This window comes from Cryptomeria japonica, chromosome 8 (assembly GCF_030272615.1).
Source record: "Cryptomeria japonica chromosome 8, Sugi_1.0, whole genome shotgun sequence".
Classification (NCBI taxonomy): Eukaryota; Viridiplantae; Streptophyta; class Pinopsida; order Cupressales; family Cupressaceae; genus Cryptomeria; species Cryptomeria japonica.
Window position 1 is genome coordinate 581,092,127 of NC_081412.1, and position 24,953 is coordinate 581,117,079.

Below are 24,953 nucleotides of genomic sequence, written 5' to 3' on the forward strand. Positions count from 1 at the left end.
ATAATTAGAACATAACGTTAAAGTAAAAGACTAAAGAGCTAAACGCTGAATTAAGTGTGAAAGCTAAATTAACCTTAAAAGCTAATTACATAAAAAAAGTAAATGACAATTAACCAAGGAACTAAAAATAGGTGACTAACATAGAATTAAATATTCTAATAACAACATGGGTGGTGTAGAGGGTTAGCATGAGCATCTGAAATCTGACACTTCTGAGTACAAATGTGGGATCAATGGAGGCAACTAGTTCTATTGACAGTGCACATTGTAATTGCCCTTCCAAGAGATTAAAATGTTTGCCAACGATCCCTTAAACCAAAAGTCCCCTTTAAGACATTTTGCAACTAAATTGCAAACGAAACCTAGGGCAAGATGAGACACTAAGTTGTGGATATCATTTCTATCAACTTGAATTTCAAGGTAATATTACAAGAGTTAATGCACACCTCCTTCATGTTTGAGGCAAAGGTATAGAGATATTTGGGGAATTGTCACTCAAACAAAGAGCTGAAATATTTTAGAGGGGGAACTGCTTGCGGGCTGTGGATCCTCCCTGCAGAGGACTAGTCTCGCTCCAGCTCACCACTTCCTCGACCCCAACTTGGCAATAAAGTAAGTCCAAGGTAAGGCAGGTTGGGCGTTGGGTTGGGTCGCAGGGATACCCTTGTCGTAACGAAAAAAAAAAGAGCTGAAATAAATAGATTGCGGGATTGTGGTGAAGACCAAACACTTGTAGCTTCTACCCATAGTTGCACGGAGACCTGTCTCCAACCCCCTTGGATGCATTTCAGAGACCGAGACGTCTCCGAGACGCATCCCAGTACCGGAGACCTTGGCTCAGATGTCTCCAATTACACGAGGCTTCCAACTGTAATCTCTGAAAGACTCTTGTTGTCTCCCATGCAAAAGGCGCTAACTCCCACACAAATAAAACAAAAGCCCCTAAAAATTAAAAGTTAAATGCATCAAAAAGCTAGAAAATAAACACACCACAAAAGAGAAAACATAAGCCAATGCAAGGCAAGAATCAACGTGAGCTAACAAGATGACAAGTATTTGTCATTCAACTATTTGCAATTCGATGCAAAACTCAAAAGATATATTTTCTATATTCTTGTTGTTGTTCTTTTAATTCCTTTATGTAGACTTTGTGGTATGCACAATGGGGATGAATTCTATTAGATCCTTGAGAGTCGAGAATTTTCCTCTGATATACATTTTCTTTCTTCATTCTTATGAGTATATCTATATTCATATTCTTATATATATAATCTACATTAACATTATCATACATATAATCACATTTTACGACTGAAATCATCAACAAAAAGCAAGAAATACCTGCACCCAGTAACAGAAGTAGTATTCATATGACCACATACATCAGCATGGACCAGCTGCAGTACCTTAGAGGCTCGCCATGAGTCACCATCCTTGAACGGTGTCCGGTGCTTCCAGCCTGGCAAGCTTCACAAACCCGATGATTCTGAGTCTGAATATCAGGTAGACCATGTACTAAGTCTTCCCGAACAAGCTGTGCAAGATAATGAATGTTCAGGTGACCATATAGTTGATGCCAGACTGTTGATAAATGAAGATTTAGCTGCGAAGGCATGCTCAAGAGAATTGCTTGTATCCACAAGTCTATATAGACCATGATCCTCAATGCCAACAGCTACAGGAGTGCTAGAAGCACGATCAACAATCGAGCACTTATGTGTACTGAAAACGACATCCAACTGAGGAGAATGCCGCATAATCTGACTGACAGAAAGGAGGTTAAATTCCATACCAGGAACATAGTACACATTGAGGAATATGAGATTCCTCCCTCCAGACTGTATCAGTTTAGGGAGAGAACTCAACAAACTAGTCACGCCTGTGAGTGAAATGACAAGAAGCACCAGAATCAATGTACCAGGCAAAAGACTTCACATGATCTGCAGGTCTTTTAGCCATGAAGGCATAAAAGGCAGACTCTTTCTTCTCTGTGTGCTCAACAACATTGGCTTTAGGCTGAGACCCTCCCTGCTTCCGCTGCTCGGAAGCCAATCTAGTACAGCAATCTTTGATCATATGACCAAATTTGTGACAGTAATTGCATTGCACCTTCTTTTTCTTGGAACCATCTTAAGACTGAGAAGAGCCCTTCTGCTGAAAGGACTGGGATGACTGGGATTTGCCTTTATCCTTGTGAAAGGATTTGGCAACAAAGGCATGTTCTGAGGAGGCTGAAGTAGCACCGCTACCAAACTGTTGTTTCCAACGATCCTACTGCAAAAGTTTGGTGCATGTCTCTGGAAATTTCAGATCAACATTAGTAGAAGTAATGTTGAAAGTCTCTATAAAGTGCTCATACGGTTTTGGTAGACTTTTCAAAGTGACGACTACCAAATCCTCTTCCTCCATTTGCCGACCAATAGCTTCGAGTTGATCTCGAATGTCCTTAATCTTTGTAAGATGCTCCTATAAGGACATGCGTTCATCCATCATAATGGAGAACAGCTGATTCTTCAGAAAAAAGGCTTGACTCTTGTCGGATGTCTCATGCAACTCCTTCAGATGCTTCCAGATTTTTGTCGCTGACTTGCCGAAAGGAATCTGAGGTAGTTGGTCATCTATAACAAAGAGCTTGAGAAGCCTAACAACTTCTCGATTGCGGTCATCAAACTTGTCCTGGTCAGCTCCACATGTTTGAGGACGGGACTCCGTGCCCAAAACAAGATTATCCAGGCGGCAATATTCAAAAATAGTCAGCATGCACTGCTTCCAAGTGTTATAATTTTTCCCATTAAATTGTCGACTGCCTTCCAACATCAAGTTGGTCAATGACGCCATCTTGCACGTTTCCCAATGCACGAAAAACGAAAAAACTGAGAAGAGGTGCTGGCACGGAATTCAAAAAAATTGAATCCCAATGCAAAGATAGAGGCAAATGTAGGTACAAACTTCAAAAAAATGAAGTACGACAGGCACGAATTTCAAGAAAAAAATTCCGGCTGACCCAAAAAGAATCTGTTGTCGAAATCTAGATCTGTTGGCTCAAAAATCGAGGCACCCAGAAAATTCTGAAAACAATCCAGTTGAGCTCTCAAAAAACCCACCAAGAATCTGCAATCAAAAAAAAAATTCGACTTGATCTGAAGGGTAAAAATCCTTGTTGAAAATGCAGATTTCTGTCAAAAAATGGCTGAAAAATTAGCAAGAGGGAAAAAATCGCATCGCGTGGTCACGTGAAATGCAGGAGAGACGGGTGCAGGAGAGGGCAGAAAATAGCTAAAAACACTAGTAGCCGCAGCCAAAACGATCTGCCAAAAAAACAAAATTGCAGAAATAGACTGCAAAAGACAAAACGCGATTTTAAATCACGTCACCATTCATGAGCAGAAAGAATGACGCGAAAAAACCCTCGACCAATCCACACAAACCAGTAGCAATTTCGAATACACAAAGAAATTTTTCAAAAAAAGCTGCTAAAAAATTTGTGACGAATTTTTTTTTGAAAAATTATTTCGAAAATAACCAAGGCCCTGATACCATATTACACAAGTAATTGGTAAAAAATTGAATGTATATTAACAATGAGCAAACGCTGAATAAATAGGATTACAAAGAATTACAAGAGGGCAAGTTTCTATAAAGAATTACAAGAGGGCAAGTTTCTATAAAGAAACTGCCAATAAGATCGAGCCAGATCTTATTAAGATATTTACACTAAGTTTACAATATTGAGCATTAATAATAAAATAATAAAGTATTATTCTAATAGGAGTCACCTCATATGATCACATCGCTTAGCAATCGAGAGGATTTGTTCAAGAGAGGATAAAATACTTGGTATTTTATCCTATGTATGAAGTGCATAAAAAACACATCAACAGTATGCATGTTGAAAAAAGTAACAAAATGGAAAAAAGGAGGTATGAAGAATGCAAAAGTCATATATCCAAAATGTTGGTTGTAATTAGGGCCTGCGGATTCCTATTGCCTTAGGCAACATTGGAATCCACCCCCCCCCCCTTTCTTATAGAGCTAGGCCCATCACCACTCGGCACTTAAGGTTTCACGCCACACACTCAAATAACATGCCTCCTTGATAGGGCCGACCCCTTCAAGGTAAATTAAAAGGAAAAGCAATGAAATGTTTAAAGTAAAGGAGGCCGACATGTTTAGGGATCTATATGTCTCCTATATATGCAACACCTTCCTCTCACTTAACATCAATCAAGTTTCATGCAAGTAAAACAACCCTTGGTGAAGAGCGAAATTTATCAAAGTCTTTTATAGAGGCAGTGAACTTCCATAGAGGCAGTGAACTTCCACATAGAGGCAGCGAACTCCATAAGGATTGCAACCAGCAAATAGCGAACCTCACATGTTGTAGCAGACTCAAATAGGAGGGTGCGAACTTGATCTAACAGCAGCAGATCTTACCTTGAAGGCAGCGAACTCTCTTAGAGACAGCAGATCATCATACAACATTGAAGACTCCAATTAAAGGGCTGTGATCAGATAAGGAGGACTGTAACCTAATTATTCCTCCCTCATGGTGACTGTAAAAGCAGATAAGTGTATAACTTCCTATTGAATTCTAAATCATAAATCAGATCTGAGGATCCTTTGGCTGGGTTTTTCCTCCTAGGAGGTTTTCCCAGGGTAACTGTGCATTGTCTTTAGTTTTTCATTTCCTTTATTATGCCTAAAGTCTGAAAACTAATTAGTTAATTAATCTAAATCTAATTTTCTGAGTTGTATGCAATCTGAAAGTACTAAAGATAACACAAAAGGCTACCAATTCAAATCAAAACCTTTCAAAAATAAAGATTTCATAAGGATGTATGATATGCTAAGTTGGGGGGAATGATGAAAGCCATTTAAGTCCCATTTTATTTAATATTTAATCCATTTTCATATGCCTTAATACCCATCTTCATGTACCACTTTAATAACATATTATGTATTTTTATCACCTTTTGCTGCTTATGATTAAATATATATAAGCAATATTTAATATAGTTTTCAGATAAAATGTGAAAATAAATATTAGATTGTATTTACTAATAATTGCTTCCTCTATGTTAAGAAAATATAATTTGCGGCATGCTATTGGAGGAGGAAAAAACAAACTTCATGTGTCTCGTAAATATACTTGGAAACAAATAATTTCATCTACTGGTCTATTTTTAAGTAATTATGTGTTGTGCTAAATATTAGTAATTTTGTTATAACAACAAATAATTTATTTTCATACTAGTGGTATGAAAAAGTATATATTATTTGCTGCTACAACTAATAAAGTTGTGATGAACGTATGCCAAAAAATAGCTATTTTCATGGCAAAACAAACTCTTATATTTATGGCTAGTTTTATTCCAACCCACAAGCCATATATAATGCCATAAGGGATGGCACGAGAATGGAATCAAATGCTATAGAATGGGGCTGCAAAAATGTAATAGAGGATGGAGAAAAGCATTGGAAAAATAATGCAGCAATGTGATATCCGTGAGAATAGATAATAGTTGAGAATTTGTTGCACGCCTATTCATTATATAAAGGCAATGTAATAATAGAGATATAATAAGAAGGCGGCTTCAAGAGAATGTATTTTTCAGAAAAGAAATAATACACACCAGCTGGTTTCAAGTAAAAGGAGTTTGCAGCAAATCATTCTATCACCCCGTGGAAGGAGAGGAGGTCCCACTCGCTTGAAATGGTGGTGTTGCTAATTTTTTTATGTTATGTATTTTATTTTAATGTCGTGGTTTGTTTTACTTATTAAAATGTGTGAATAATTTTATGATTTCTAATGAGTGAGTTATTTTCAATTACACGTTTTTAATTTGGTTTTAAATTATTTATTTCATAGGGACTATAATAGCATCCTGCACAATTCTTGTAGCAGATTTAATAATAGTGTATGATTTTTGTAGCAAAATAAAGATTGCTTTTATGTTGTATTACATTTCATCTGCACTCACCTCACTACCTGCAACCCTTGTGCAAATTACCACAACACTTTTCGCAAGTTTACACCCCCGGATTGGCACTTAGAACAAACTGAATTTTGTTATTAAACATTAGATCTATTATACTCTTTGCCCCAGTTTTGGCCTATCGTATTCCAAGATTAATATTCTAATGGAGAAAAATGACGGTTACCTAGCTCACTCATGGGTACAAAATAGTGATGGATGGGCAGACAAACATGAAGTGTCGTCCACTCATCAACATCATAGTCACATGTACAAGGCTCTTACTTCTATAGAGATATCAATAGTTCGAGGCACCGCAAGGATGCTGATTTTTAGTTTCGAATTGTTAAAGATGCTATTGAGGAGGTTGGACAAAAGAATGTGGTCCAAGTAATCACAGATGCAGCATATGTGTACAAAGCTGAAAGGATGTTCAATGGGGCTGCCTACAACTGTATTTGATGGACTCCTTAATGTGCACATGCCATGAATAATGCACTCGAGGATATGGGAAAAATTGGAAAAATTATGTACTCTTTAAGACTTTCTCCAAGAAAGAATTTCTGAAACCTATATAGACTAGATATGCATCACACTTCATTTTCTTGAATTGAAAAGAATGCTTGAGCTGTAAGATGCATTTCAACTAATGGTCATGCAACATAATGGAATTAGTGACCCAATTCTAAGTTCGAACAGGGGAGGAGCGTTAAGGAGGTGGTGAAGAGTCACATTTTTTGGGTTGATGTGAAATACATTGGTATCATCACTACTCCAATATTAAAAGTCAATAGATATGAAGGACAGCAATGCAACTAGCCATGGAGAGGTGCATGAGTGCATTGGCAATATGCTTAGCAAAACAAAAGCCATTGCAATTCTACAGCAGAAATATTCAGCCAATAATCATAAAAGATGGGAGAAGATCAATGGCACTTCCTTGTATATGATCGTCCATGCATTTAATCCAAAGTAGTACATACAAAGGCTTGGCAAAACTACCCCTTACAAGATGCTAAAGTGAAAGTGGGTTCATGAAGGTTATTCAAAACATCTATGATACTATAGATGTTGGCATCATTCATACTAAGTTGACAAAATTTTCCTCTTAGGGACTAGTTTAGATATCTTAAATACATCTATCTAAAAAAATACCAAGAGATTTCAATTTGGACCTTGTTGTGACCTAATCACACATCACCCCATCCCAAATGGGGACCCCCTACTTTAGGCCCTCTCGGTCGTTTGGTTTTGTTTTTGGGGGTCTTTTGGTGGCAAACTCGTCAGTCTCTTAGCTTTGCGAGTGTTCGGGGGTCAAATTGATTAAGTCTGCTTTTTGTTTGAGTGAATTTGATGAAGTCCAGAGCATGTTTTGTCAATTTTAGGGTTTCTATCTTTAGTCCTAGATTTTAGGGGTTTCTGTTAGGGTTTTGGAAAAACTGAACATATAATTGGAATCGTGACCCTTCAAAGAACCTCCCAATAAAATTTGAGCCAAAACAGAGCAACTTTCTAGTTTTAGAAAGTTGCTATTTTTTAGGGATTTTATTGAGTCCCAAAATGTCTTCATTTTGCCAAAAATCAAACTTACTATTTTTAGTAACTTCTATTTTTAGTAAGTTTCTATTTTTAAAAAGTCTTTCCTATGTCCTGTTTAGGGGTCTAACACTGACGTTCTAAAAGTTTCTATTTTTGGAAATCATTTTTTGACAGGACCATTCAGGCAAAATGATGAAGGTCGAGCATTCACGACTAGTTCTAATTCCTAAAAGTCAGAAAGTAGATAGAGAGTCAAAAAATGGCAAGTGTTGGAAATCCATTCCTGAAAAGGAAAGCTCAAGACATTCACCTAAGTCTGGGAGAAGCAAGATTGATATTCCCTCGCCCTGAGGAATTCACACCCAATTGCCAAACAGGGCGCCAAACTGGAGGTGTCATGGAGGATACAAAAGTCACACCATTCCATGACATATGTGAAAATCTGCCCAACATGGAAGAAAGGCACCAAAACTCGAGTCATGGAAGGAGAAAAAAAATGTTGAATTCCTTCCTCAGGGAAAATTCCACCCTAAGACATGGGAGGGCGCCAAATTCTGGGGTGCAAGGAATCCATGGAAATATTGAAATTCCCCACCAAGTGCAAAATGTCGCACTAGGAAGATGTAGGGTGCTAAACCTCAATGGTCTTGGAAGGAGTGCTTAAGGAAGGAAATCCTTGCCTTAGTCAAAATAGTGCCCAAGAAGGTCATAGGGCGCTAAGGTTGAGGGTCCTTGGAATACATGGAAATATGATGAATCCTTAACAATGATAAAAATCCGCCCAAGGCATGGTGAAGGCGCCAAATCCAAGGGTAGATGGAAAATCCAAATGATGTATGAATTCCTCTACAAGCAAGAATAGCACCTAAAAAGGTGATAGGGCGCTAAAATGGATGACTCATGGAAAACTTTGAAAATCACGAATTCCTTGGCTATGGTTAAACTCTGCCCTAGTCCTCAGGACGGCGCCAAATAGGAGGGTGTATGGAAAATAGACAAAACAATTAATTCCTCCTTCATGAAGAGATTCCGCCCAAGAAGGTCAAATGGCACCAGAATGAAGTCAACGTGGAAAGTGTGGAAGATGAGGGAATTCCTTGCCTAGAAGTAAATAGCACCTAAGGCATGAGGAAGGTGCCAACCCAAGGTAGTCACGAAAAATATGAAAGGCATGAATTTTCCTCTCCAAGTGGAATCCACACCCATACACAGAGATGAGCTCCAAAATGATTAAGACATGAAAATGAGGAAAATTCCATGCTTAAGCTTGAAAACTTAAAAAATTGTCTAAGGCATGAAAATCCAAGGGTCAAAGAGGAATAAAAAGCAAACAATCCCCTCAGAAATTTTTAATTTCCATTTTTAGACACCGAATCTTATCAAAATCTGGAATTTTTTATAGATTTGGAATCGTGAGAGATTTTTCTCTCTAATGGACCCAGGTTCTAAATTTTAGGGAGATCCCTAAAAAATAGGAGATGTTGGAGAAGCATGGAAAATTTCCTCCGGAGTAGGAAAAGTCAAGCTAAGACAATGAATCGTGCGAATCTTGAAGAATATTCCAATTTCCCTCCAAAATTTGAAAGAATGGAAAGTTAATGAGTTGGCAAAAGAATATTCTAAGTATGACACGACTTAGTGCATTAAGAGAAATTTCCAAATTCAAACTCAACTACAAGGGAAGATCCATTTGCATGCCGCAGTGATTGGGAAAGTATGATGCATAATAAATTCAATTGCCAAATTAATGCCTCCCAACTTAGCAACACGATTTGAAGAATTCTATATAAGCATGAAGATGCATTTCATTTCTCACGTGCAGAATTCAAGAAAGAAGAATTGGAGAAGTGAAGAAAGGTCATACTTGGTCGATTTTTCATCATTTTCAAGGTGCTTTTTCAGGATGGCGGAATCAAACAAGGCGGCTACTATCACCAAGCAAGCACTGATCAAGGCAGAGATGAAGGGCTTCTTTCCTATTTCCCAGATATATTCCAAGTGGAAGGAAATGAGCGATACCAATTTGGGCACATTCAACCTGGCTACCTTCAAGATTAGAATGTTCGGAACAGCAGGATATAATCCATCACCAACGGTTGTCAAGTTTGTCAAGAGCCGAATTGTTGCGGCAGCTGGTTTTCCTCCTGCTATTCAATGTCCAGATTTCATTCTGGAATGTGCAAAGCATTATAATCCAGAGCGGAAGACAATTTCAACGTCAAATGGCAAGTTGTTGGCGACGTTGACTCCAGAGTCAATTGGTGAAGCTTTCGAAATTCCTTCACACCATTCCATGACATACAGGACTATCAACGGAGCTCAAGCAGTGTATGATGCGGGTTCTGCCAGGTGTGCTGACATGATCAACAAATAGTGGTTGCTGAAGCCTCGGCCACATATTTCCAAAATGCCAAAGACTCGCTATCTTTGAGTTCAAACAAGAATATGTGGACCTGATAAAGATGTTGAGCAAGGTAATGGGATGTTCACATACTATGAATTTTGAAACATAGATGTTCTTCTACATTAGCGAGATCATGAATGCAAACGAGCTAGTTGATTGGGCCAGATTGATTAGTCATTACTTGCACGAACAGTTGAGGAACTTGAAAGAAAGAAAGTCTCAATCCTTCTTCATGAGCTCCTACATAATTTATATGCTTGCACGAAGGGGAAGATTTGATGGTCTGCTTGCAAGTGGAATCGTGGGTTGCGCCAGATTGATTAGTCATTACTTGCACGAACAATTGAGGAACTTGAAAGAAAGAAAGTCTCAATCCTTCTTCATGAGCTCCTACGTAATTTATATGCTTGCACGAAGGGGAAGATTTGATGCTCTGCTTGCAAGTGGAATCATGGGTTGCGGACCAGCACAGCTGAAAGTGCATGAGTGTTATCCTTAGTTGCATCTTCACAATGTTAGTTCTTACAAGCTGGCGAACGACACCTTCACTACGTACTTGACGCGGCTTATGCAGAAACAGTTGCACGTAAGGGTGTCGCCACAAGCAAGGGCCCCAATTCAAAAATATGGAGCCGCATTCTTACAGTTTCCAAAATTCACCTACATCAGAATGCAGGGATTCTCATTCCAGTCATATAAGTTGCCAAGGTATCCATCTGACAAATTCATATTGTTGGAACTCTATTGAATTCCCAGTTGTCCTAGGTGATATCATGGAAATGTACCTAAGTTTGGAAGCAGCTGAGAGTGCAGCGGAGGAGTTAGCATTCTATCGCCAGCCATTTTATACATCCAAAGCTCAGTATGATCCTTACCGCCAAATCAGAAAGGTTGTTGGTGTGAAATTCATACACAAATTTCACTTAGAAGATTATTGGGCAAGTGTCGAGGATGACCTTGAAGTTCGAAGAAAAATGCATTCCAAATTGCCCCTTGACACCATCAGGATAAGTTAAATTTACCAAGTGTCGGATCAGGTGAAAGAGGATTCAGACCTAACACAACCTGAATTTGAGAAAGTGAAAGATCAGCCCATTCAACTGCCAGAGTGGTTGGAACCCGAAATTGATGATTTAAATATCTTGGCTAGAAATATGGAGCCACGTTTATATTTTTACAAGTTTATATATTTTTTATATGCCAAGATTTTGAATATAAACTGTCTATATTCATAATTAGTTTTACTAAATATACACCTATTTTCAGATTTTCTATAAATCATTATAAAAATTTGTTGTCTCCAAGTACCCCCGTCTCCTATTTTGAAAAATAGTTGTACCAGTACCAGTACCAATCTCCAAAGTCTCCAAGTACCCCCGTCTTGATGCAACCTTGTAAGTTCTACCCAACCCTTGAGGGGTCCTACTCCTATTAGTATTAGGACTTTCCAAACAATTTATACTTTTTCCCTCTAGTTTAGAGGCAGTAGAGCCTAAGGGAAAACATAGAATGACTAGAAGTAGTGATGTTGCAAACATACTAGTAGAGTTATTCAATGTTCAAAATAAGGATGAGGAAAATGATGTCATATTTGCCAATGCAATTTCAAAAGATAATAAGACCAGAACCATCAAAAGTGCCACCTGGGGAGACAAAATTGAGGACGACAATCTTTGATAAGAACTATTGTGATGGGAGCTATTTACATCCCATTTTATTTAATATTTAATCCATTTTCATATACCTTAATCCTACCGTCACATACCATTTTCATACCATTTTATATATTTTTATCACCTTTTGCTGCAGATGATTAAATATGTATAAGCAATATTTAATATAGTTTTTAGATAAAATATGTGAAAATAAATATTAACTTGTATTTACTAATATTTGCGTCCACTATGTTAAGAGAGTATAATTTGCAGCATGCTATTGGAGGAGGAAAGAACAAACTTCCTATGTCTTGTAAAAACACTTGGAAACAAATTATTTCATCTATTAATCTATTTTTATGTGATTATTCAGTTGAGGTGTTAATAAAAGTGCAGAGAAAATCAGCTACTATAAGTATGATCAATCATGCTTCAGTGGGATTGAGATCTTTCATGGTGTTGCAGTTCTTTTAATAGCTTTTGGTTCCTTGTTTGAGATTCACAGTTGCTGAGTTACTTTAGCTACCAAACCTTGGCATAAATGGACATGCAAATTGGTAAAACGGTCAATTTAATTTTTCATTGTTTTATCTCTTAACTTTACAAATGTTGCTTATTGTGTTAATCATATAAGCAGCTTTGCCACCTATCCTCTCCTTGTTTCCCGAGGACAGTGAACCCTTTGAGTTGGGGGAGGTACACCATCCTTATTACCTATCTTTTCACACAGTCTTCATTTTGTCCTTAATTATCCCGTCATAATATCCATTATATTTAACTTTCATAATCATTCATATTGTCTATCATGTCATCCATCTTTCATATCTTCATATAGCATTTCCAAAAATAACGCTATGGTACAAATGATAAAAAGAGGAGAAAAAGAAATTGAAAAATGAAAAAAGAAGAAAAAGGATGAAAAAAATAAAGAATTGGAGGTATGTGCTGTGACATTTTCACAAATAGCCCCATTGCAAATGGGGACCCCCACTTTTTTCACTTTAATTTAGGTAAGATGTTTTTCTTAGATTGCCTTGGCTTAGCAATAATTTCCTAGTTTTAGCCTTTGCTTATGAGAGGCTGCCGTATCAAGATTATAGTTGTCAATTAGCAAATGTTGTCAAAGTTGTCATGAAGCAAGAAATGTTGTAAAAGAATGCAAAAAGCTGTCAAATTGCAAGGAAGTCATCTGGAATGCTAAGTTGTCCAAGTGTTTGCAAGCTAATGTAAATTTTGTGATGAATAGGTGAAAGTCCCTATGGAGATTGAATCTCCACTCCAAAGATTTGAAGTGAATGATAAGGAAAATCCATTTAGTCCCTATGGAAATCGAATTTACACTATAAAGATGAGCAAGTGAAGTGAATTTGAACGATTTTGACAAGGAAAAGAAGTATAAGGATTAAAAAATCACTATAGGGATAGATTTTCCAACATAAGCAATTAAGTTGAAGATCAGCTTGTCCTTGCTCCAGTCATTTTTTCACTCCAAATATGAGATGAAGAGTTTTTTGAAGCAAGAGTTGAGATGAATTCAAGTGAAAAGTTATAAGGATCAATTTGTCCCTATCCTAACCGATTTTCCACTCCAAGTGGGAGATGAAGAAATTTCAAGGCAAATTTAAGAGCAAAATGTAGGGACAAAAATCAAGTTCATTTAGTCCCTATACAGATCGATTTTCCACTCAGCACATAAAGATCAATTTTCCTATGGGGGGTTGCATTAAAAGTAAGGACAAAAAATAAGGATCAATTTGTCCCTACGGAGGTCAAATTTCCACTCTTCAAGGCATTGAAAAGACCAAGTAAAAAATTCATAGGGACAAATCAGAGAAAGTCATGGCTCAAAAGGTCCCCAAGCACGTTGATTCTCCACCCTCTTCATCATGTGGACTAAATTCAAAGAGAAATTCATAAGGACAAGGTAACAAAAGATAAGGCCAAAAATAGGGACTGATTTGTCCCTATCCTTATCGAATCTCCACTAGGCAAAGTACCTAGCAGGCATTGAGCAAAAAGGTAAGGACTGATCTGTCCCTATATATATCAAATTTCCACTTGACGGTAAAACTTGCTAAGGTAAAACAAATTTCCATAAGGACTAATTTGTCCCTATACACATTGATTTTCTACTCCTCATTTGGTGAAGGAAATCAAATACTAAACGAATTTCATAGGGACTGATTTGTCCCTATCCCTATCAGATTTCCACCAATGAGCAATCAGAATTTGAAATGGAATTTATCCTTGTGCGTTGCAACTTTCTGCCATGGTATAGGAACTAAGTAGGGATCAATGAAAAGTAGGGACAAATTTGTCCCTATGAGGTGTGATTTTCCACCCTATGAATGAGACTTAAGCACAAAATATCATACAACAAGCTGAAACGTGTGAATGTGGACTGAACTGAAACGTGCAAGGGAATAGGTCCTTACCTAAACTTGAAACATGTGGCAAGATACAAGATAGGGTCTGGTCGAATTAAAATAGGTCCTCACAAAACGTGTGAAGAAAATATAATGAAGCGTGTAAGATAAGGTCCTGACCCAAAACAAATGTCTGGACCTAAATCTGAAAGTGCAGACCTAAATTTAGACGTGCTGAGGTGGTCCTAAAAATGAAATGTGTAGCCTTCATGAAGCATGTGAATACAATGGATAAAAACAAATGAAACGTGTGGACCTAAATCACAACATGCAGGCCTAAATCAATCATCAAATGTATGGACCTAAAAAGTATACCATGTGGGAGGCTTGTATTAACTTGAAATGTGTGGAAGGAAGCCCTAAATCAAGGCATGTAGATCCTAATTTAAGCCATGACCTAAATGCAACATGGAGATAAGGGGGATCAAATTGAAACATGTGAAGCAAGAAGACCTAAATGCCAAATGTATAAGGGAGATTACAACCAAATGGAGTAACCCATATTGAGAGATGAACTGAAATGTGTGGACCTAAAGGTAAAAGGTGTGAAATCAGAAAGACTGACCTAATGGTCAAGACCTAAAGCATGAAATGTGGGGAAGACTAAAGCTAAGTTTCATCCCTTTCAAAGCATGAAGAGATAATGTGAAGCATGTGGGATTGAAATTAGGCCCATACCTAAGTGAAACACTTAAGGATATGATTAATTTTAAGGGATTGATTATTGTTTCTTTGATACATAAGTGTTTTAATTCAAATTTTATTTCTTTTGTAGGTCTGATTGCAAGTGGATACGGGATAAAGCACAATAATGAGGAAATTCAAGAGGCAAGATGAAGACCATCTTTCCAAACTCACACTAAGGAGCAGAAATTCACAGCATATTAAGAGCGGATTGAAGGCATCTTTGTTTTCTTTTCATCAGGCCTAGGGTAGACTATGTACCAAACAAGGGAGGTGATTTATATCAGGTTTTGGGGTGACTTTCCATTACCAGACATTCAAGGTGATTTGTACCAGATTTTGAAGCAAAAATAAGGAGCAGATCAAACAGTAGAAGTTGGTGATTATGACATGGAAAGCTAAAGGAGTAAAAATACTGTAATCAGCAGTTGATTTCCTCAACAGTTAGAAGCAATTACCAGCATTCATTGAATGTTATGAGCAATCTGAAATTGAAATTTGACAGGTGTAATGTGAAGAAAGACAATATCAAGATGTTCAATGACTCAATATTGTAAAAGGATCAAGGTCAAGCTCCAAGCAATATAAAGAACTTCACAACGTTAGAGAGATCAACATGTTCAAAAAAGTTAAATGGAAGCTGATTGCTACATGGAAAGGAGAATTTCAATCATATCAAGGACTCAAGCTCACAGATATGATTACCACAAGAGGATGACTTCATCAGCAAGTTCAAGAATACAAAGGGAGGCAAATCAACATCATAGAGGTCTTACACATCAATATCAACATTCAACACGATGACTCCAAGGTCAAGATACATAAGGCGATTGCAACATTCAATAGTTACACCAAGGCAAGGCGAATTTGTGTCATGATGAACATGGAGGCGAATTAGGGACAACACAAGGAGAATTCCTTAACATAAGGATGGAAGGGCAAAGCATTAAGAGGAATTCCAAACAATATTTCTCAACATGAAGATGAAATCCAAAGGATCAAGTGGAATTCCAAGCATTATGAAGAGTGTCCAAGGGAATAGTTAAAGTATTCCAAGTCCAAGAAAAGGAATTGCAAGATCAAACATCACCAAGGAGAGAATTAATTCAAGATTCCCAAACATGAGGGTGAAATTCAAAAACTTCAAGATGAGGATGGAAATGCATCACAAAGAAGAAAGAAAATTCCCATTGAATTTGATTGTAATCATCATTTTGAATGTAATATATTCAACATTTTCATTATTCCGTGCAATATGTTTAGCATTTGAAAGTTTCATTTGTTATTCCTTATACATTTTTTATAACTATTTTTTAAAGTACTATATATACTTGCAATGTTGTCCCATCGTGATCCTTGCACCATCCCCAATCTAGGCCCTTGGTCACCCCATCCTTGAAATCCATCCTCTTGTTCCCAATTTTGAGACTCCATGGAAACTAGTGAATAACTAAATATCCATGTCCCTACATGGGTGTGCATGTTTACATGTGTATGTTAGACATATATATTCAATCATATCCTAAGGTCTCCAAATGACTGCAATATCCATATTTCTATACTAGTAGCTTAAGATTAAAAGCAATAAATAAAACCAGTCCTAGCTTATAATTTTTTTTCTTGGATTCATACAAGAATTATGGCATGATTAGGTACTCTGCCAAAATGAGGAAGATGTTAAATCAGTTTTATGTTTAAGAATCCTATCTTGTAGATGAACAAGAATTATGACTCGTTAAAAGTCCTTAGGCAAAGTGAGCAAATTATTAATTCAATCTTGTATATGACCAACTCTATATTAGCTTATCTAACTTGAAATCCCCAAAGCTCTTCTTCCTTGCTTCAAGCCTCTTATTCGTCTTTGTGCTTTTAGTATTGTACTATCCCTTGAAGAAATCTAATGCATATAGGATGGTAAATCAGCAACCTTCCTCAGTACCTAGACAAAAATATTACTGCAAGCACTCAGAGAGGAACTAGTCAAATATCTCTTGAAGCAATCAGATCCAAATAGGAAGGTGCATAGGCATTCTTCCTATATATCAAGATAAACCATAACTCCATAGAACAGTAGAAAGAAAATAGCTAACATTCCATACCAAATTGAGTGAAGGAAGAGAGACGGGCAGACAGAGAGACATCAAAAAGCACTGACAATAAGAGGATAGACATCACAAGTATAACAAGAACATATTTCATACTTATGTATTGTAACTTAAAATTTCTGTATATTGCAATTTGTTGTACATCCGAGGTTTAGTTCCTACTTTGATGCTTCAGGGATAATTTTATTTATTTTGATCTCTTCTGGAGAATTTGTACAGATTTAAAATTGTCATGATCTTAAAATCAACAAACTCCTTGCTAATAACATCAAGCTTTTGTTTTTCAAAATGATCTATAGGTATCTCTGATCTCAGGTATTTGGAAGGATATGACAAAAGTGGACATACTATTAACTTATCAAGCTACACATGATAAAGCCAATATACAGAAGGCATATGGCATCTGCAAAGAATACTATCATTTGCAGACCTTCAAGAAAATAGATAATACTTTATCAAACAAAAGCTTTAAAGATTGGTGATGTATAACAGTTACTATGTCTTACCTCTTAATATGAGAACTTGTTTTATATTGTTCAAAAGTTTCCTCTTCTTATTTTTTCCCACTTCCAAGGATTGTTGTCCATTAGCAGCCAACTCAATAGAAATATCTAGATCTCCACAGCGTGTGTAGAGGTCGGAGACAAACGATCCAAATGGCTTTATAGAGGCACCTACAAACATTTGAAAAGCCAAATATATCAAAGATATTCCTTCAAAATGATACAGTTTCATACTGTGAGGAATTTGAAAAATATATGTTTTCGTTCTAGCTCTAAATTTTCATTTTCTTTCTTGTAAATCAGATTATTTATTCTACCTTAGTTGACAACTGTATTAAAATATAAATCTATAAAACCGACTAAAGTTTTCAATAACAACAAACTTCATCCAAACCTTGCACTCTCAAATGCAACTTAATCAATTTCATAGACATATCCAAACATACATCCTTAAATAAAGGTCGTAGAAGCAAAGCATAGAACTGGAACTCAATCAAAAAGCATGCATTTATCATTTTAATGTTAAAATGGACATTTGAGTCATTCACGTTTAAATTTCTGTGATTTTAGTCTACACCAATAAACCATACAAACAAACAAAAAATCTGAAAGAGTTATTATACAGAGGAGCATGGTTCATATTAGAAAAACAATATATTAAAAATTTATAAGTATGAGACCTGCATTCTTGCTTCAAGAAAAAAAATATGTTCTCTTTTTTTACTATAAAAATGGAGGGAAACCTGCAGCATATATGACCTTATAGAACTCAATGCATTTGAGGACAGCTGCCAGCCAAGAAAACTGGTCTAAAAGACAAAAAAAGAAGAGTAATAGCTTCAAGATTCAAATTGAATTTTATCTCAAGCAAAAACAATGATTGAAAAGATGAAAAACCAGCTGAAATGATATTTTCCCTAGCAAACTCACCGTAATTTCCTCCCACAATCTTATGACACTCTAAATCTTTTAGATCCTTATACTCCTTGTCAGATGTAACAATTAGCACATTTCTTTTGATTGATGCCAGCCTCTCGGATTCTTTTAACCATCCCGAAAGAATGGGATACTAAACATACTCAATAGCAAGTGTGACAGGCAAAAGAACCCAGAAAGCTTGACCTTATACTCTCCAAAACATGTAGTGTGTAGCTGTACAATTGATGCTCATCATGTCAAGAATAACATGCTGTTCCATATGAGCTTCCCTCGTACTAGTGGACTACAGTGAATTATTAGCAAGTAGTTACAAATTCTCCTTAGGTAATACTAACTGAAAAAGCTCTGCATACAACGCATGCTTATGCTTCCATGATTCCATCTATTTGGCAAAGTTGGAGGGATCTAGAATACCATGCACCAATATCCTATTTTCAACCTAGGAACTCTTTCCTTCATAAAACGTTTAGAAATGAACTAGTTAGTTGACAAATTTAATCTGTTAATTATAGGGTTGCTGGATTTGTTTCAAGGGCTCATTTTCATTTATGCTTTTACATAATAATGCTAGAATTTTCAGAGGTACTACCAAAAAGTTGTACGGACACCCACTGTGTAACTGCTCTTTCACTTCACAAGTGTTTTAAAGGAGCAGAATTCTTCAATTTATAAAATCAAAAAGAGCTGAATTTACAATATTTACAGCTATTACCTGCGATGTCTGTTGGAACAATCTTTTTGGACCATATCATCCTCATTGCATGAGTATTTGTACAAATCCAAAAACTTGGGGTAATCATTATCTCCGGTTGAGGAAACAAACTTAAATAATACAGTATTTGAAACAATGAATCCAAGCTTGAATGCAGTAAGCTGACGAGAGATGCAAATAATGAACCTTTTCAAATTACACAATAAATTTTACTCAACTTTATTTTGAAACATTATCCCTGATTTAATCAAAAATGTGCTCATGTGTGAAGGAAGTTTAATTTCTTCTGAGTTCTAATTCTTTTGATGTTGACTTGGTTTTAAAAAGATGCCCTTCCTATTATTTGGTTTGAATGTATTAAAATAGCATTTTTTCCTTGTGTTTATGAATATCTCAGCATTTTTTAGCATCCTGAATTGTCCCAATTAAATCCCAAGCAATTGAATTCCATTTGTACTTTTGGTTTGGTGAGTCAATCCTAGTTCCAAATAATGCTACTATGATGTGTTCTCTAAATTCATTCTTTACGCTTCTCATGCATCATATGAGTATTTACAAGTTTACATATTTTTTTCTATGCCAAAATTTTGTTGAGTCCTGCTCCGAGTCCAAGCCAATATTTAGAATTTTGAATTTTTTGCTGAGCCAAGTATGTTTTAGTATTCTTATGTTAAACAACATAAAACCATTGTAACATGTATTTACTTTTTAGGGTGCAAAATTAGAATTTCAATTATACCTTAGTATTTGGGTCATAGTAATAGAGAATATAAGCATTTGCAGGTGTCTTTTGTTGGAAGAGATGTGGGGAGTAACCACGCTGCTTTCCAATAGCTGTCTTTTGTCTCCATTTGAAAATGAATGTCTACATATTTCAGGATTTACATGAACAAGGAATGGACACAGATTTGCAAGTCTTGTACACATTGTATCTATTTTATTCTACAACTTCTATTTCATAAAAAACAACCTAAGCGAATATCATTGAATGTCATGACCCCGATCAGGTCATAATGAATATAATAACAGCATTCACTATCATGTCAGAAATAAATAAATGGAGTTAGAAAATTGTCTTAATGAATAAGACTTCACAATTTTCTAACACCTAAGCCACCAGTTTTATCCATTCCCTTGATCCGCAATCTTAATGTTATCAAACAAGATGTCTCTAACCCGGCACCGATGCATAGCATGACCCAATCAGGTCATAATGAATATAATAACAGCATTCACTATCATGTCAGAAATAAATAGGAGCTAGAAAATTGTCTTAATGAATAAGACTTCACAATTTTCTAACACCTAAGCTACCAGCCCATTAGGCATCCGCTCCCTTCATCCGCAATCTTAGTGTTATCAAACAAGATGTCACTAACCCAGCACCGATGCATAGGATGATTTACACATAGCAATCACTATGCAACAGCACTTATAATTATGGTGGAGGAGTGATACCAATCCAGGCAGCTATCCCATTAGTTATAAATCGGCAATCTCATTATTAATAAAGCAAGCAATCTCATTATTAATAAAGCAGCGGTCTCAACAATGATTAAGGCAGCAATTTGATTATGTTAACAGCAACAAATTGTTAAGGGGCAAAAGTCAGTATGAGGAGACACCACTCTTGGAAAGGTTCTGACCAAAGGAAGGGACATAACCCTCCAGTGTAATGTGAAAGCTACTTAAGGAGAAACTTCAATTAAAGAAAGACATCAAACAGATCAGAGATCATTATCAAATCTGCCCTCATTGAGTAAGAGTAGAAGGCAACATTCATAAAAGAAATCACATCAAATCAGATATACTTAACCTGCAACAGCAGAGTAGAATTGAATACCCTGCAGATAAACTTATGTTCTACAAGTATTGGGTATGAATTATAATTATTATATATTTAATACCTAATCTCTCATATATATTAAATATAGGAATATTAAGAGATGCTATTCAATGCAGATTCCTAACTTATTTATTAAATTACTTATTCCCCCCACAACTAACCATGTGGAGATGAGAAGGAAATACGAGGGAGACGAGATCCCCTTCTAAGTAGGACACCCCATGATGGATGACTGACATGTCTGCCACATGTGGGCCAAGGGAATATTATATTCCGCCCTTAGGCTTAGATAGGAGAATTTTCAGGCACCCTATTGCAGCTTCCTCTCCAACCTCTACGATGGTCAATTGTTGGAGAAAGTCACAATCATAGGTGGGTGGATAAGGTGACACGAATAGGGAGGGCAGAGTCTAGCACCCCCACTAGGTAGGCAACCCCATGTTGGTTGGCTGATGTGCCTGCCACATGTGGGCCAAGGGAGTATCATATCCGCTCTTGGGCTTAGTGTGAGGGTTGCTTTGGGCACCCTCGTGCTCCCTCATTCAACCCCTATTACAGTTAAATTCTAAAAATGAACTATAGATATTACATGATTTATCTAATGGGTATGATGATTATTAATATATATATACACTTATACGTTTGATCCCTAACCCTTGTAGACATAATTGGTCTTCTGAATTATATTTCCAAAGGTGTCTAACATGATTGCAGGATAAACCAGGATTTATCTTGCTTAAACCATTTTAATTGGTAATGCTATAACTCTAACTAATTTACATCTCTTATTTTAATGAAACTTGTGATTTGATGGCAAGATTTAGGGCAATCCCAAAAGAGGACATTACATTGAACACCATATTTTAGTGCAAAGTGTAAACAAACAAGGCCAAACACAAATACTGAACAAAGGAAATATTCTGGCTTCCTATTTATTTGAGTGGACATCACTGCATGGTCAGAAAAAAAAAAAAAAAAAAAAGAAATTCCATGCTAAATAATTAGAAGCTCTAACTAATTCTCTTGCCTAGCATTCATTAAAAAACCATGTCAGATGATAGTAGATTACCTTTCAATGGCTCTAAATCTGTAAGAACCATTTTGATTTTTGTGATCATCCTTGATCGTTTCTCGCGATCATCCTGTGAAGGTTGAATACGGGATATAACCTCCTGAAGCAAGAATTCTAGAGCACCACCACCAACTGAACCCCTGTTGCCATTTGGAACCATAGGTTGTTGCCCTGTCTTCCCTATATATGCAGCCGCTAAAGAAGAACGTCCCGTTTTATTCATATCTTTCAGTTTCTTCTATTTGCAAATGATACAATTACCCTCGGTATGGAGCATAAGACACCACAGTCTTCCACGGTAGCTTATAACTCTTAGAACTGTTTGTAAATGATACAATAACCCTCAGTATAGAGCATAAGACGCTACAGAGTCTTCCACAGTAGCTTATAAACCCTTAAAATGAACAATAAACTGAGGTTGCAGGTTCAAATTCTTCAGCAAAGGTCAAAAAGCATACATAATCCCACCAGATAACGTCAGAAGAAAATCAATTATTTGGTTGATGAAATAACATAAATATGCTCGCTGTGTGATGCTTCAGATAAATGTATCTGTTCCCTTTAATAATTTTCTTTCTCAAATGTAGCACCATTCAGTAGTCAAATCAAGTATAGGTGAACTGAACTTACAAATGGACCCGCTTCTTTAATCCTAAAAAACATTGGACAATTCCTGATATTATGAAATCATCTGATGCATCTGGCATAACAAAAAAAATTATAAATTAATTTATTTTGCTTGATTAACCTCTCTACTATATTCCTCCTCAATAGGAAATTAAAACCTTTCTTCAGTTAATTAATCATATAACAAGAAACGTTTAAGACAAAACAACAAGAATATACCATAACAAAGTCTTAAACTAAAATAAGTGGTAATTAAAACTTTAAAAACCATTCTTTCCCTAACAAGAAACTGTACCAAAAGCTATGAGAACTTTGCTATTTAATTTTAAATGATATGTCAGAAAATATATATACTCAAAAGGAATACGATGTATACCAAAATGCTACCTTACTGTGAGCACTAGCTTCATTGTTGTTCAGATATATGAAACTATTTAAAGAAATGCATCCCATTTCCAAAGGCACAGCCACAATTCGCAACCATTATTGAATTTGTTCATCACTTCTTGCATTCTAGGCTTTAGAATAGAATTCCCTAAACCTATTCCCTTTTGCCATTTTTTTAGAAAGTCTTGTTAGAATAAGTCCAGAGCTTCATTGTTAAATCCTAAGTTACCAGCACACCTATTCCATATTCATGATAAGCAAAGTTGATTTGAGCAATTGTGTAAGTCCCCAAGTGAAAACAGCAATTCACATCGACCATTGAGTTACCCACTTGTCAAGACCTCACTGTAGAAACCTTGGAATCATTTGAGTTGATCTTACCCTTAGCATCTAAGGTGATTTTGTTCAAGAGAGGGTAAAGTAATTTGGTATTTTATTCTGATGCTTGCATGTGCATAAAACACACATCAACATGTCTATGCAGCAAACTAAATAGCACTGCCAAAACACTTTTTTGGCATTTATTATATAGATTATAAATCAGAACATAATGTGGTTCGATTTTTAATCTATTTGATAAATGTCAAAAAAATATCTTGTTAGTGCTATTTAGTTTGCTAGCAAAACTTGTGACTTAGTTTATGGATACACAAGTGCTGTCAGAATGTTGTCAGTGTAGAGAGAGTTAATGTGTTAATATTGTATCAGGTACATTGAAGATTAGTACATACTTGTCCTCTTTCTCTGATGGAGTTGTTTTCTGTTAGGGTTTATCCACATAAATTCTGTGTCTATATGGTTCACTGATTTTATTGTCGATACTGATTTATGCATCTAAATAATATTCTTTTATGGTAATCCCGCGTAAAGAAACATATTTCAGATTTGTATAAACTTTGTAGAAGATTATGTTGCAGGAATTTCACCTTGTTGCTCAACATAAACTGGCAAAAAAATTGGGTAAATGTAATGTCCCCTACCTGATCTATTTCAACATATTAAAATTGATTGATATTCTTCAATCAGCTATTAACAAGTGCTTATCTACTTTCCTCATTAGATGATTAATATCATTATTAATATAGATATCAGACCCTGTTACTACTTCAGTTTTAAGGGAGAAGGGTTTACGTATGTTACCAAAGCGCTTAGAGACCAACTACAATAGGTTCCCTCAAAGTTTACAGACCCAAGCCCTTACCTATCTTGGGTCTATACCCTCAAGGCTTATGGGTCGTTGATCCCCACCCTATCTTGGGACTTAACCTAGTGCTTGGATTTAGACTGCCCCTCTTTGGAACATCTCATCCCCATCTTCTTAAATACTGACAGTAATAACATGATTTAGACTATAAGTACACTAACTTCTCATGTATTATAAATATATACGAAATTAAGTATGACTGTCATACATATTGCAGTTTATAACAATATTATTACTAGATTCTGCATAACAGCTTTATCAGGCTTCATAGACTAAGCATACATATTAAGCACATCCCCATGCATACCACCAAGAACACAAATGTTACTGCCTGTAACTTGATAACAATTCTGATCTGATCTGATCAATGGTGATGTCACTAGATGCTTTTGATTCCTTCCCTTTATATCTCTCAATTTGAGGGAGAGGTCACACCTCTTCATCATGTATGCCCTTTGGCAAGAGACATACCCTTTCACCATTAGCACCCTTTGAAAGAGTGCAACTCTTCATTATTTCTACCCTTTGAAAGGGACACAGCCTTTCATAATCAGATCTGCACTTATTATTTAAATCAGATCTGCACTTCTCATTTCCAAATTATCCCCCCCTCTCAAATGAGGTTTTCTTCTCCCTTTTCTATCTCATTGTTAAGGGAGTCGCAACTTTTCCTTTCATGTCTTTTGACTTTTCATTAGCTTAATTAATTTTTAATTAATCATATTTAATTATATTATTTTATATTTTAATTTTATTATTATCATTTATTATTAAATTCTATTTCAAAGTGGGGACATTACACCAAACCTCAGCCAAAGACTCTGCTAGTCCAATTTAGGCCTTTGACCTGAAACTGCTATTATTTTTCTTGTCTC

General features: G+C 36.2%; 1 protein-coding gene across 4 annotated transcripts in view; it reads right to left on the reverse strand.

The window, feature by feature from the left end:
* Positions 1 to 24,953, reverse strand: part of LOC131053065 (protein HESO1) — a 39,095-nt gene that overhangs the window by 12,296 nt on the left and 1,846 nt on the right. For 2 of the 4 annotated variants that reach the window (XM_057987666.2, XM_057987669.2), the window contains exons 2-3: positions 21,858 to 22,512; positions 17,295 to 17,462 (exon numbers count right to left, since the gene is read on the reverse strand). In XM_057987666.2, coding sequence (XP_057843649.1) covers positions 17,295 to 17,462; positions 21,858 to 22,083 — 394 coding nt within the window. In that variant the 5' untranslated portion in view covers positions 22,084 to 22,512. Of the gene's footprint in view, positions 1 to 17,294; positions 17,463 to 21,857; positions 22,561 to 24,953 lie in introns of all 4 variants that reach the window. The other 2 variants (XM_057987668.2, XM_057987667.2) reach the window with 2 other exon arrangements.